The 14,549-nt window shown below is 55.6% G+C and overlaps 1 protein-coding gene across 1 annotated transcript in view; it reads left to right on the forward strand.

The window, feature by feature from the left end:
* Positions 1 to 10,085: 10,085 nt before the first annotated feature.
* The window catches only part of LOC143692679 (uncharacterized), a 468,458-nt gene continuing 463,994 nt past the window's right edge, over positions 10,086 to 14,549 (forward strand). Inside the window, exons 1-2 of the mRNA XM_077172924.1 lie at positions 10,086 to 10,095; positions 10,651 to 10,899. Coding sequence (XP_077029039.1) covers positions 10,086 to 10,095; positions 10,651 to 10,899 — 259 coding nt within the window. The remainder of the gene's footprint in view (positions 10,096 to 10,650; positions 10,900 to 14,549) is intronic.

Raw genomic sequence — 14,549 nt, forward strand, 5'->3', positions numbered from 1 at the left:
GGTGGCCACCAGGCCGGGCTGCCAAGGGAGGCTTCTGGCCATGGCCTGCAAGCAGCTGCTGCTGCCAAGGTGCCTTTGGCGCCTCAGGCTCTCCCTGGCACAGCTCCCAGCACAGCACTCTGCCCTTGTGCCCGAGGCCTTCCCTGTGCTGGGGCTGGCCTGGGGCTTTTCCTGCAGCGGGACCTGCCCTGCTGATGGCACAGGAAAGGCAGTTCCTGCTGGAGCAGGAGGCTCTGCCTGCAATGGCCTCCAACAACTCCAGCAAGGGCCTGTTGACTTCAAAATTGCTTCCTACAGCATTATATTCTGATAATTGTTATAGCAATTGAACTGTGGGTTAAATAACTGTGCTAGTGATCTTTCCATCTGACCATGACCAGAATAAGCCAGAGACATAGTTAAATAAATCTATCTGGCATTCTATCATTAATCCTGCAGGACAAATTGTGTTAAAGTTCAATTCCACCTGTCAAATCTTTTAAACCATGGACAAAGTCTGGGGCTGGGATTGGATCCAGCCGCTCAGTCTGCCCTCGTAGAAGGAATTTTAGAAGTCTAGGGGTCCTGCACGGTTTTGAGGATCCATGGTGGCTGTTGGGTGTCATTTCTCCACCTCCTGACTCCGCAGGAGTTTCTCCAAAAAAGAAATAAAGCTTTTTCCTGAAGCTCCCACTGTGCCCATGACAGGAACCCCTATGAGTGTCTGGGACATCCTGGCTCTTTGGCAGCCTGGGGACTCCTGGGATGTCACCGTGGAGCCCGCGTGAGTGCCTGTGACAGATGGGTGCCTTTGCAGCCCAAGGTGCCCTGGGATGTCACCATGGAATGGCTGTGACTGCCTCTGACCACAGGGCTCTTTACCATCCCAGAAAACCCTGGGAGGTCCCTATGGAGCCCCTTCCTCAGCCTGTGACATTCCAGCTCTGGAACAGCCTGGAGACACTTGGAAAGTGCCCATGGGACCCCTCTGAGGGCCTGTGACAAATCTGATCCTTAGCAGGCAAGCATCACCAGCCCCCTGTTGCTATGGTCAGTTTCCATGGCAACCATCATCAGCCCCCTGTTGCTATGGTCAGTTTCCATGGCAACCATCACCAGGCCCCTGCTGCTATGCTCAGTCCCTTGGCAGCTCCATGGAGACCCCATGCCAGGGGTGGTTGCCATGGACACCAGCTCAGGCCTGCAGCCAGAGCCCGTTGCCATGGCAACCATTGGCAGCCCCCATCCCCAGGCTGATGGGATCCCAGAAGCACAGAATTGGCTGAGCTGGGAGGGACCCATCAGGATCCTCCAGTCCAACTGCTGGCCCTGCACAGGACACCCCAACAATGCCAGCCTGGGCCTGGCAGCGCTGGCCAAACGCTGCTGCAGCTCAGAGAGCCCTGGAGCTGGGACCCTTCCCTGGGGAGCCTGGCCAGGGCCCCAGCAGCCTCTGGCCAAAAACCTTTTCCTGACATCCAACCTGAGCCTGCCCCGACTCAGCTGCAGCCGCTCCCTCCACTCCTGTCCCTGGGCACCAGAGGGAAAAGGTTCCCACAGCCCCAGCCAGGGACCCAGTCCCAAGGCTGCTGCCATGGCCACCAGGGCTGGCACCAGCTGGGATGCTCGGTTTCCATGGGCTGGGCTTCAGGAATGGGATTCCCCAATTTCCTGCTCCCGCTAAAACCGTGCTGCCCTCGCTGCCCTCCCGCCTCCCATGGAAAGCACAAAAGGCAAAGATCCCGGGCTGGGAGAAGAACAATTTATTGGGAACAGCAACCAGATAAGGAACAAAATGGAATAAAAGCAATATTGTCAACAGAAGGGATAAGAAAAACTGTTTACAGGGAAAACTACAACATCAAAAACTGCCTGCCTGGCCACGTATTTCATCCTGCCTCGAAAGGACACCCTTCTCCTCAGGGGGAGAGAGAGAGAGAGAGTCCCTTTCCTGCCCCTGGCAATGACCTGAGGTAAGAGTGAATGTAATGACAGGGCCATGGCCAGACCATCATGTTCCTCCATCCCACATCATGTCATTAGCAGGGGCAGGAAAAGGTACAGGTGTCTTCCTAGCATGGATCACAGGGAACATGGATCACCAGGGCTCTGACCAACATGGGTTCTCCCATGGGGGATGAAGCTGGAGTGGTGCATGAAGCTGTTCCTGCAATCGAGGCACTTGCAGGGCTTCCCTTACTGGTGGCTCCGTTGGTGTTTTGTCAAGTGAGAACTGCTGGTGAAGCTCTTCCCACACTGGGAACACTCGTAGGGCCTCTCCCCAGTGTGGATGCGCTGGTGCCTGATGAGGTGGGATTTCTGCTTGAAGCCCTTCCCATAGTCAGGGCAGAAGAAGGGCCTCTCCTCTGAGTGAATTCGCTCATGCAGGTAGAGACTGGAGCTGGTTTGAAACCTCTTCTGACACTCAGGACACTCGTAGGGCCTCTCCCCAGTGTGGATGCGTTGGTGGATGATGAGGGCAGAGCTGCAGCTGAAGCCCTTCCCACACTCCCCACACTCGTAGGGCCATTCCCCAGTGTGGATCATCTGGTGGCTGATCAGGGTGCTGCTCTGCCTGAAGCTCTTCCCACACTCCAAGCACTTGTGGGGCTTCTCCCCATCATGAAGCTGCTCATGGGCCACCAGCTCTGAGCTCTGGATGAAGCTCTGTCCACCTTCTTGGCTCAGGGTGGGTCTTTCCTCCTCAGAGCACCCTGGGCTGGGTTTGGAGCCCCTTCTCCTGTGGGATCTCTGGGACTTGTCCTCCACGTTGGAATTCTGCACTGTGGAGCCACTCAAAATGGCCTCTTCCATGAGGTTCTGCCGTGGGGATTTGCCCTCCCTGGTCTCCATCCTCAGCTCCTTTTCTGGGGGAGGAAGGCCAAGGAGAGGATGGGATTTGCCTCCGTGCCAGAGGGAAGGGGAAGGAGATCCCCCCAGTGCATCTCCGGCAGGACGGGGTTGGCAGCAGGGTTGTCCTGGAGCCGGGGGCTGTGCTGGGCTGGGAGATGGAGCAGGAGAGAGGGGGAAAGGGGCATTGACTTCCTCCTCACCTGCCTGCATGTCCAAGGGCTCTTTCCTAGTTCTCGCAGCCTCCTCCTCCATCCAGACAAGGTTTGGGAATGGGAAATCCTGTTCTGGGAACCAAACAAAGGGTGCACACATTGTCTTTTTACAGGATTTAAGGGAAACCTGGGGGAGAGTCTAAATCAGAATTACAATTTCATAAGAAAATGAAGATCAAGGCAATGATACAGAATCACTGCCCTAAACTGACAGCGTCAGGATATAACCTGACACCCTGTTGCTGGTCAGGCTGGTGGCAGCAGTCCCATTAAATGGTGGCTGCAGTCCTGTTGGAGTGATGAACATGATTCTGTCAGAGCAGTGATCCTGTAGAAGGGTCTGGTCTTCCTTTGAAGGTCCAGGGGTGGTTCTGGAGCTCTTGTCCTCTGGGAATCCAGTAGGCAAGCTGCTCCTGGTGTTGCAAGGCTCAGCTTATATGCAGGTAGGAATGCTTGGATCCTGCCCCTGGGCGGAGCATCCCACAATGGGATGATGGAATTTGATCAGTCCTGCAGTGACACTCAATGGCCCATTCCCAGAAGATATCTCCCCTGGAGGGCGTTATCAGGGCTGAGTCATGGAAGAGATCAAGAACACTGCTCCACCTGTTTATAGCAGTTGATGAGGATGGGGATTGAAAACATGCATTTGGTTCCATCTTACACTGCAACCTGAAACAGTGGGGGAATCCCTGCTCAGGGGGTGAACACCACCCCCCTTACCCAAACTGGCTCAGGTGTAAAACCCCCACCCTGGGAAGGCCACACACACAGGGGACAATGTCACACTTGCCCTGCCCCAGGGGAGGTCTCTGTCCCTCTCAGTGTGTGGCTGTCCCCCCTTTTCTCTTTCACAGGCCGGGGGCTTTGCCAAATCTAAGAATAATTTTCCTTTTGTCCCTGTCACCTTTGTGACATCTACACAGAGCTTTCCCTTCCTTTTCATAATCTTTTCATAAAAGAGGTATCGCAATGTATTGGGCCGAATTTCCACTTTTCTTATATTGGAACCTGCCAGCAGCTGAGCTGGAGCTGTGCAGGACCAATGGATTTTGGAATTGCCACAAAATCGCTTCTACTGTGAGTTTACTGAATTTTGGGATTTGTTTGTGTTTTCATCACATGTGACTTGTGGGAAAATCAAATATTCATGAAAGTGATTTATGCAGAGTTAATTTTGATTTCTGCCAAGTTTATTTTGTCCAATGCTCTGGGGATCCTCGAGGGGTCTCTGTGCCTCTTGCCCTGGGGGATTCTTGGGAGGGGCTTGGGAGGGTTGTCCCTGTCACCCCAGGCCATTCCCCAGGGGTGTTCCTGTCCCTGTCACCCCAGGCCATTCCCCAGGGGTGTCCCTGTCCCTGTCACCCCAGGCCATTCCCCAGGGGTGTCCCTGTCCCTGTCACCCCAGGCCATTCCCCAGGGGTCTCCATCATTCTCACCCAGGGAATGCCTGGGGGGGTCTCCCTCCCTCTCTCCCCTGTGCCAGGGGGTGCTCGGGGCAGTCTCTGTCCCTCTCAGCCCAGGGCATGCTCGGGGCTCTCTGTCCCCTGGCCCTGGGGGATGCTCGGGGGGTCTCCATCCCTCTGGCCTCAGGCAATGCCTGTGCAGGGCTGGGCACCAGGGGCTCTGTGTCCCTCTCACTGCTGAGGCTGCTCGGGGCTGGGGGGGCTCTGCCACCTTCTCACCCCTGGGGAGGCCGGGGGTGTCTGTGTCCCTCTCAGCCCTGCTGGGACCCCACCCAAACATCATCGGGGTCACAGGGACAGAGACACCCCCAAAGCCCCAGAAGGGCTGAACCTGGGATTTGGTTTGGGGCTGAGGATTTAGGAAGGGGCTGGAATTGGGGCTGGGCTTGGAGATGGGGCTGAGATTTGGATTAGAGCTGGGATTGGGGCTAAGGCTAGACATGGGATTGGCTTTAGGGCTGGGGTTGGGATTGGGTCTGGGGCTAGACGAGTGTGGGACTAGGATGTGATTGAATACAGAACTGTGAGTGTGTCTAAACGTGGAGTGAGATTGAGAGCAGGATCAGGGTCAGGTTTGGGACTGAGCTCACCCAGAGCAGGACAGGGGGGATGTCACTGTGGGAAGGTTTGGGGAAAACCCTGGATTGGGGAAAAACAAGGTGTGAATGCCTTCGGTTGGGGATTCCTCCCACCCAAGTCCATTTCTAGAAGTCACCTGATGTCCAAAAATCAAGAGTGAATAAAAGAAGTTCAGCAGGAGTTTCCCATATCCAGTCTCATCCCTCTCGGGTTCTGGGGGTCCCCCATCTCAGGGCTGGAGGGGATCCCATATGTCCTGGGGATCCCCCCTCTCCAGGGTCCTGCTTTTGGATTCTGGGAGGTTTTGGAGTCCCAGGGTCCCCCTCTCCAGCCTCCCCTCAATCCAGCCACTTGGGGTTCCCCCTTCTTTCCACTGCCCTGTCCTGCTTTAGGGCAAATTTGGTTGAAAACCTCCAAAAGGAGTTTCCTCTAGAATGCAGATTCAGCAGCCCCACCCTCAGCCAGTTTGGGAAAATATTTCCTTGGAGAAAAGTGGAAAAAAATGCTTTATTAAACAGGCAAAGCATTCACCAGCACAAAAATTGAACAATATTAAGTAATAAACCTCCAGCTGCTCCAAAATAGATGGGAAACTCTGAAAGTCCTTCCTTGGGCTGTAGCTCGGCTCACTCAGTGTCTTATCAGTCTCTTATCAGTCCCTCCAGCGCTGGAAATGCCACTTCCAGCGGCCCAGGCTCAGCCTGGTGGGCCACAGGTGGGAGCTGCCGGTGGTGTTCTGGGTGTTCAGCGCAGAGCAGGTTTAAACAGCTCCAAAGAAAAAGAAAAACCACAGTCCAGGGAACTTCTCTGCCTCAGAGAGCTAAAAACTGACTAAAAGCAAAGGAAAGCTCTATCCTGCCCTCTGTCCATCCAGGAGCCGGAATGTGGAGGAGTGAGTGCAGTGTCTGAAAACAAACTGCAGCTTCTTCCTCCTCCCCTCGGCTCTCAGAACCAGCCTTAAAGGTGCAGAACTCATTTCTGGGCTAAACGGACCGATGGGGCACGAGCATCATGAAGTCACCCCAGGACGCGCCCCTGTCAGGGTCAGGGGGTCCCGTCCCCGCCTCATCTCCGGGCTGCCGGGGGTGCCCCAGCTCCGGTATCGCCCCTTCCCCTCTCCCCGCCCCGGGGGTCCCCCGTTCCACAGCCCCAGCTCTCACGGGGATCCCCAAAACCAATGTCCCGCCCCGTCGGTACCGGGCCATCCCCACGTGGAACCCCCGGGACCCTCCCGAGGGGCGATCGCGGCTCCTCTGCCCCCGAAAAAGCTCCTCTTAGGAAGCCCAGAGATATCCAAACTCCGCTCCGGGGCCGCTGGGCTCTGCGGGTCCGCCTGGCAACCGGTGAGTCATCGGCGAGAAAAGCTCTGGTGGGCTGGAAATTCCGTAGCGCGTTCTCTGATTGGCTGGAATTGTGAAAGGCGCTGCGCCCTGCGGGTGTCCCCGGGAGCTGCGGAGGCCGGGCCGGAGCCTTTTCCTATTTCTTTCCGTCTCTCTGAGACCATTTCTGATTTCTTTCTCTCCCTCTGAGACCTCTTTCCTATTTGTTTCTCGCCCCCGAGACCTCTTTCCTATTTCTTTCTGTCCCTTTGACACCTCTTTCCTATTTCTTTTTCTCTCGGAGACCTCTTCCCAATTTCTTTCTCTCCCTCTCTCCTCCCCATTTCTTGTTCAGTTCAATCCAAGTTCGAGCAGATCCACAGGTTGCGTTCCCATGGTCTCATTCGCACCTTCCCTGGGGCAGAGGCGTCTCTCCCTCGCGAAATCGTAACCCATGGCAGGGTCCCTTCCCACCACAACCATTCTGGGATTCTATCAGTGACTCACTTCCCTTCTTCCCTCTGCTTCCAGCGGGGAAGGTGCTGGGAAATGTCCATCAAAGCCACTTTTGCTGTGTGCTCTGGGAGCCCACAGAGCTGCTGGACCTTGTCCCCTGGCCCTGCACAGCTCCTTGGGAGGCACGGCAGGAGCAGCACCCTGGCAGCCTCGGGAATGCCCCTCTGGGATCCATGGCACACACTGCCAGGGGCTGGAATTCCAGTTCCCAGCCAGGAAAAGATGTTCCTGCCCTGGAAGGCAAAGCTCTTAAGAAGGAGCCAAAAGCCAAGTGGAGCAAGATCTTACAGTGACATTTCACTGCCAGCCTTCATAACTTCACCCATGGTTGTTGTAGCTCCTGGACTGGGATTTAAATCAGGGCAGGGTCTTTGGTGGGAGCTGCCCTGGGTCAAGGGAGACACTGAGAGAGAAACAGAGCAGGCAAAGAGAGGCAGGAGAGAAAGGGGGACACAAACACAATCAGCTGAGAAGGTGGCACTCTGAAAACACAATGGAACTGACTGAAAGGGAATATGACAGAAAAAAATAATTTTGCCCCTTTTATTTACTATCAAAATGCAATTTCTTCCCCTTCTCACAAACCTCCTCCCAGTGTCATTCAGCAGGGCTGTCAGAAAGTCCTTCATTCTGGGTGGATGTTCCAGGCTGCAGCCACAAGCAAACAGGGAATGGGGATTTTCCTGCTCCTGGGGAGTTTGACATCCTCAGCTGAGGAGATGAGGAGGCACCACAAGAAAAGGGCAGCTGGGCTTCACTGTTCTGCAGGAATTAGGGGCGATGGAAATCTCTCATCCTGTCTGCAGCTGCTCCCACAGGGATGTGAGGGCTGATCCCAGAGCCCCAAAGGTCACATTTAGGGCTGCCCTCAGGGAATGCTCACCTGGTATTGAGGGGCAGTGTGGGAGCACCTGGATCTTGGGGCACCCAGCTGCCCCCGATGTTTGGAGGTGCCTGAGGAGGGCTGGGACAATGCCAGGGACATCCTGCAGTGACATCCCCCCTGTCCTGCTCTGGGTGAGCTCAGTCCCAAACCTGACCCTGATCCTGCTCTCAATCTCACTCCATGTTTAGACACACTCACAGTTCTGAATTTAATCTCATCCTAGTCCCAGACTCGTCTAGCCCCAGACCCAATCCCAACCCCAGCCCTAAAACCAATCCCATGTCTCGCCTTAACCCCAATCCCAGCTCTAATCCAAATCTCAGCCCCAACTCCAAGCCCAGCCCCAATTCCAGGCCCTTCCTAAATCCTCAGCCCCAAACCAAATCCCAGGTTCAGCCCTTCTGGGGCTTTGGGGGTGTCTCTGTCCCTGTGACCCCGATGATGTTTGGGTGGGGTCCCAGCAGGGCTGAGAGGGACAGAGACCCCCCCGGCCTCGCCAGGGGTGAGAAGGTGGCAGAGCCCCCCCAGCCCCGAGCAGCCTCAGCGGTGAGAGGGACACAGAGCCCCTGGTGCCCAGCCCTGCACAGGCATTGCCTGAGGCCAGAGGGATGGAGACCCCCCGAGCATCCCCCAGGGCCAGGGGACAGAGAGCCCCGAGCATCCCCTGGGCTGAGAGGGACAGAGACTGCCCCGAGCACCCCCTGGCACAGGGGAGAGAGGGAGGGAGACCCCCCAGGCATTCCCTGGGGTGAGAATGATGGAGACCCCTGGGGAATGGCCTGGAGTGACAGGGACAGGGACACCCCTGGGGAATGGCCTGGGGTGACAGGGACAGGGAGACCCCTGGGGAATGGCCTGGGGTGACAGGGACAGGGACAAACCCTGGGGAATGGCCTGGGGTGACAGGGACAGGGACACCCCGGGGGAATGGCCTGGGGTGACAGGGACAGGGACAACCCTGGGGAATGGCCTGGGGTGACAGGGACAGGCACAACCCTCCCAAGCCCCTCCCAAGCATCCCCCAGTGTGAGAGGGTCAGTGACCCCATGAGCATCCCCAGGGCACTGGACAAAGTAAAGTTGTTTCTTGACAAAAATCAAACTTAACCCTACAGAAAATGCCTTGAATTTGCTCTTCCCACAAGTCACTTGTGGTGAGAACGCAAACAAATCCCAAAATTCAATAAACTCACAGTAGAAGCAATTTTGTGGCAATTCCAAAATCCATTGGTCCTGCACAGCTCCAGCTCAGCTGCTGGCACATTCTGATAAAAGAAACGTGGAAATTTGGCCCAATACATTGCGATACCTCTTTTATGAAAAGATTATGAAAAGGAAGGGAAAGCTCTGTGTAGATGTCACAAAGGTGACAGGGAAAGAGAAAAAAATTATTCTTAGATTTGGCAAAGCCCCCGGCCCGTGAAAGAGAAAAGGGGGGAAAGCCACGGAGTGACAGGGACAGAGACCTCCCCTGGGGCAGGGCAAGTGTGACATTGTCCCCTGTGTGCGTGGCCTTCCCGGGGTGGGGGTTTTACACCTGAGCCAGTTTGGGTAAGGGGGGTGGTGTTCACCCCCTGAGCAGGGATTCCCCCACTGTTTCAGGCTGCAGTGTAAGATGGAACCAAATGCATGTTTTCAATCCCCATCTTCATCAACTGCTCGAAACAGGTGGGGCAGTGTTCTTGATCTCTTCCATGACTCAGCCCTGATAACGCCCTCCAGGGGAGATATCTTCTGGCAATGGGCCATTGAGTGTCACTGCAGGACTGATAAAATTCCATCATCCCATTGTGGGATGTTCCGCCCAGGGGGAGGATCCAAGCATTCCTACCTGGATATAAGCTGAGCCTTGCAACACCAGGAGCAGCTTGCCTACTGGATTCCCAGAGGACAAGAGCTCCAGAACCACCACTGGACCTTCAGAGGAAGACCAGACCCTTCTACAGGATCACTGCTCTGACAGAATCATGTTCATCACTCCCACAGGACTGCAGCCACCATTTAATGGGACTGCTGCCACCAGCCTGACCAGCAACAGGGTGTCAGGTTATATCCTGACTCTGTCAGTTTAAGGCAGTGTTTCTGTAGCATTGCCTTGATCTTCTTTTCTTATGAAATTGTAATTATGGTTTAGACTCTCCCCCAGGTTTGCCTTGAAACCAGTACAAAATTCAATGCGCTCATCCCTTGCTTTTCTCCCAAAACAGGATTTCCCATTCCCAAACCTTTGCCAGACGGAGGAGGAGGCTGCAAGGAAGAGGAAGGAGCCCCGGGACATGCAGGCAGGTGAGGAGGAAGTCAGTGCCCCTTTCCCCCTCTCTCCTGCTCCATCTCCCAGCCCAGCACAGCCCCCGGCTGCAGGACAACCCTGCTGCCAACCCCGTCCTGCTGGGGATGCACTGGGGGGATCTCCTTCCCCTTCCCTCTGGCACGGAGGCAAATCCCATCCTCTCCTTGTCCTTCCTCCCCCCGGGAAGAAACTGAGGATGGAGACCTGAGAGGAGAAATCCCCATAGCAGAAACTCATGGAAGAGGCCATTTTGAGTGACTCCAGGGCACAGGAATCCAATGGGGAGGAAAATCCCCAGAGATTCTGCAAGAAGAGGGGCTCAAAACCCAGCCCAGGGTGCTCTGAGGAGTAAAGACCCACCTTGTGCCAGGAAGGTGGACAGAGCTTCAGCCAGAGCTCAGAGCTGGTGGTCCATGGGCAGCTTCACAATGGGGAGAAGCCCCACAAGTGCTTGGAGTGTGGGAAGAGCTTCAGGCAGAGCAGCACCCTGATCAGCCACCAGATGATCCACACTGGGGAATGGCCCTACGAGTGTGGGGAGTGTGGGAAAGGCTTCAGCTGCAGCTCTGCCCTCATCATCCACCAATGCATCCACACTGGGGAGAGGCCCTATGAGTGTCCTGAGTGCCAGAAGAGGTTTCAGACCAGCTCCAGTCTCCTCCAGCACCAGCAGATTCACACTGAGGAGAGGCCCTTCCGCTGCCCCAACTGTGGGAAGGGCTTCAAGCGCAACTCCACCCTCATAACCCACCAGCGCATCCACACTGGGGAGAGGGAGAGGCCCTACGAGTGTCCCCAGTGTCAGAAGAGGTTTTACACCAGCTCTGATCTCCTCCTGCATGAGCGGATTCACACGGATGAGAGGCCCTTCTGCTGCCCTGACTGTGGGATGGGCTTCAAGCGCAACTCCCACCTCATCAGGCACCAGTGGATCCACACCGGGGAGAAGCCCTATGAGTGTGGGGAATGTGGGATGAGCTTCAGCCAGAACTCTAACCTGATCTCCCACCAGAAGACCCACACCAGGGAACGACCCTATGAATGTGGGGAATGTGGGAAGAGCTTTAGGCAGAAGTCTCTCTTGATCTGCCACCAGAGGATCCACACTGGGGAAAGGCCATACAACTGCGAGGAATGTGGGATGACCTTTAGTCGGAAGACCAAAATGATCATCCACCAAATGATCCACACAGGGGAGAGGCCCTACCAGTGCCCCGAGTGTGGGAAGAGGTTTCACACCAGCTCTCAGCTCCTCCAGCACCAGCGGATTCACACGGATGAGAGGCCCTTCCTCTGCCCCGACTGCAGGAAGGGCTTCAAGCACAACTCCACCCTCGTCACCCACCGGCGCATCCACACTGGGGAGAGGCCCTACGAGTGTCCCCAGTGTGGGAAGAGCTTCACCAGCAGCTCTCACTTGAGCAGACACCAACGGAGGCACCAGTAAAAGAAGCCCTGCACATGCCCCAACTGCAGGAACAGCTTCATGCACTGCTCCAGCTTTATCCCCCATTGGAGACCCCATGTTGGTCAGAGTCCTGGTGATCCATGTTCCCTGTGATCCATGCTGGGAAGACACCTGTCCCTTTTCCTGCCCCTGGCAATGACATGATGTGGGATTGGAGAACATGAGGGTCTGGCCATGGCCCTGTCATTACATTCACTCCCACCTGAGGTCATTGCCAGGGGCAGGAAAGGGACTCTCTCTCTCTCTCTCCCTGAGGAAAAGGGTCACCTTTCCAGACAGGAGGAAATACATTGCCAGGAAGAACTAGTTTTTGATGTTGTAGTTTTCTCTGTAAATAGTTTTACTTATCCCTTCTGTTATCAATATTGATTCTGTTCCTTTTGCTCCTTATCTTGTTGCTGTTCCCAATAAATTGTTCTTATCCCAGCCCGGGATCTTTGCCTTTTGTGCTTTTCATGGGAGGCGGGAGGGCAGCGAGGGCAGCGCGGTTTTAGCGGGAGCAGGAAATTGGGGAATCCCATTGCTAAAGCCCGGCCCGTGGAAACCGAGCATCCCAGCTGGTGCCAGCCCTGGTGGCCATGGCAACCACCCTTGGCATGGGGTCTCCATGGAGCTGCCAAGGGACTGAGCATAGCAACAGGGGGCTGGTGATGGTTGCCTGCTAAGGATCAGATTTGTCACAGGCCCTCAGAGGGGTTCCATGGGGACTTTCCAAGAGTCTCCAGGCTGTTCCAGAGCTGGAATGTCACACACAGAGACAGGGGCTCCATGGAGACCTCCCAGGGCTTTCTGGGGATGGTAAAGAGCCCTGGGGTCAGAGGCAGTCACAGCCATCCCATGGTGACATCCCAGGAGTCCCCAGGCTGCCAAAGAGCCGGGATGTCCCAGACACTCACAGGGGTTCCTGTCATGGGCACAGTGGGAGCTTCAGGCAACATTTATTGGAAAAGCTCCTGTTGGGTCACGAGGTGCAGAAACAATCCCCAATGCTCCCCATAAATCCCCAAATGTCACTGTTGTATCAGTGTTCCATGGTTTCTTTCCAATGGAAAACAACCATCCTTATCCTCCAGGTGTCCATGTCTGAAATTGGGATTCCACCTCCAAAATTCTGTATATCCAAGGGTTACTTCCAGGCACAATCTGCCAGTACCATCAAGCCTGGCTGGCCTTGGCCTCTGGTGGCTGCCCCTGCAACACTGGGGCTGGGTCCTTCCCTTCCCATGGAGATCACTGGGACACTGTGGGAACCTCATGGAACCAAGGGGATCATTGTGGCACCACTGGAGCCCATGGAACCAAGGAGCCATGGTGATACAGTGGGGCTTCATGGAACCCAGAGACCATTATGGCTCTGTGGGGCCTGATGGAACCATGGAGACCATGGGGACCCTTCAGGGCCTTGTGTCACCAAGGGGGCATTATGGCACCTCAGGGCCTCAGGGAAGCAAGGGACCATTGGGACACTGTGGGGCCCCATGGAACCGAGGGAACATGGAGCAGGCCTGGCTGGTTTGGCCTCCTAGGGGCCACCTGAAAGCTCTGGCTGATGTTGTGATGTCAAGGAATGCCTCTCATCAGCTCCTGGAACACTGGGGCTCCGTGCTTTCCTTGCTATAGAAAAGAACCATCCCTCTTTTTAAATGTCCATTGCCAAAATTGGTATTCTCTCAAAAAAATTTTTCTATATGCAAGGGTTTCTCTCAGAAAAAAACCTGCCACTTCTGGCTGGCCTTGTCCTCTGGTGGTCACCTCTCTTCTGCCTGGCAAACACTGGGGCTCTGTTCCTTCCTTCCTATGGAAAAGAACCAACCTTCATGTCCAGGATCCATGGCCAAAATTAGAATTTGGCCTCCCAAATTCCATATTTCCAAAGATTGCTCCCAGAAAAAAGTAGCAAGGACAGACAGGTCAGGCTGGCCATGGCCTCTGGTGATTTTCTTAGACTCTGAGCTGAATGTTTTCAGTTGAAAAAACCTTGGAAAGGGCCCAGAGATCTCCCAAGAAATGTTTTTGAGGACTTGGGCACATGACCGATATATATGGACAAAGGAGCTCTGTGCTCTGTGCTGTTGTGAGGGTTTGGCATCATGGAAGTGATGTTCTAAGAGAAGCTGCTAGCAGTTTCCTCCGTGTCTGACTAAAAATCCAATCAATATTTAGCTTTGAGAATTGACAATCTGTTAAACCACTAGAGAAACTGTACATGCCTCTGTGAAGACACATGTTAAAGATGGGAAAGCCTGGGAGGGTCTCTTTCCCTTCTGGCTGGCACAGAGTTAACAAGGCTGACCCGGCCCCGTCTCAGCCAGGCCGGGCCGGGCGGCTCCTGCCGTGGGGCCGGGCCCCTTCCCAGGGACCCCGCCAGGCCCCATCGGCTGCCGGGCAGGGCAGGGGAGGCCGCGGGGCCGAGGCCGGGCCGGGCCATGGCTGCAGTTGGGAACATCTGGGCCCTGCTGAGCCCTGCCCCGCCGCCAGCCCGGGCCCAGCCAGGATCCGCCGGGCCCCAGGAGCAGCCCCGGGCCGGGCCGGCTCGGCCAAGATTCTGCCACCCTTGGGCTTCAGCCGCAAGCCCTGGGCAGGGGCAGGAGAAGCCATCGGCCCCGGCCGTGCTGCTGCTGTGCTCTGGCCTGGCTGCTGAGATCCTGGCCCTGCCCCAGCGCGGCCCATCCTGACACAGCCCCAGCGCAGCCGCTGCAGAAACCTCCATCGTAAAACAGCTCCGGCCGCAAGCACCGAGCCCGGCCGGGGGCACGGAACCATCTGCAGGCCCCGGGTGAGATATGAACTCTTTCAGTGCTTCCATCCTCCCTCCAGTGAGAGAAAAGGACAAAGTGCAGGCACAGAGAAGAGCAACATGAAGACACCAAGGTCACTGAAGGGGAAGTTGAGTCCCAGATGGGAGGGATGAGAAGATGCCTTGATCTTGGGGCTGAAATCCTCCTGTAAAGCAATGGAGAAGGATGTAATTAATATATCAGA

This window comes from Agelaius phoeniceus (assembly GCF_051311805.1).
Source record: "Agelaius phoeniceus isolate bAgePho1 chromosome W unlocalized genomic scaffold, bAgePho1.hap1 SUPER_W_unloc_2, whole genome shotgun sequence".
Lineage (NCBI taxonomy): Eukaryota > Metazoa > Chordata > Aves > Passeriformes > Icteridae > Agelaius > Agelaius phoeniceus.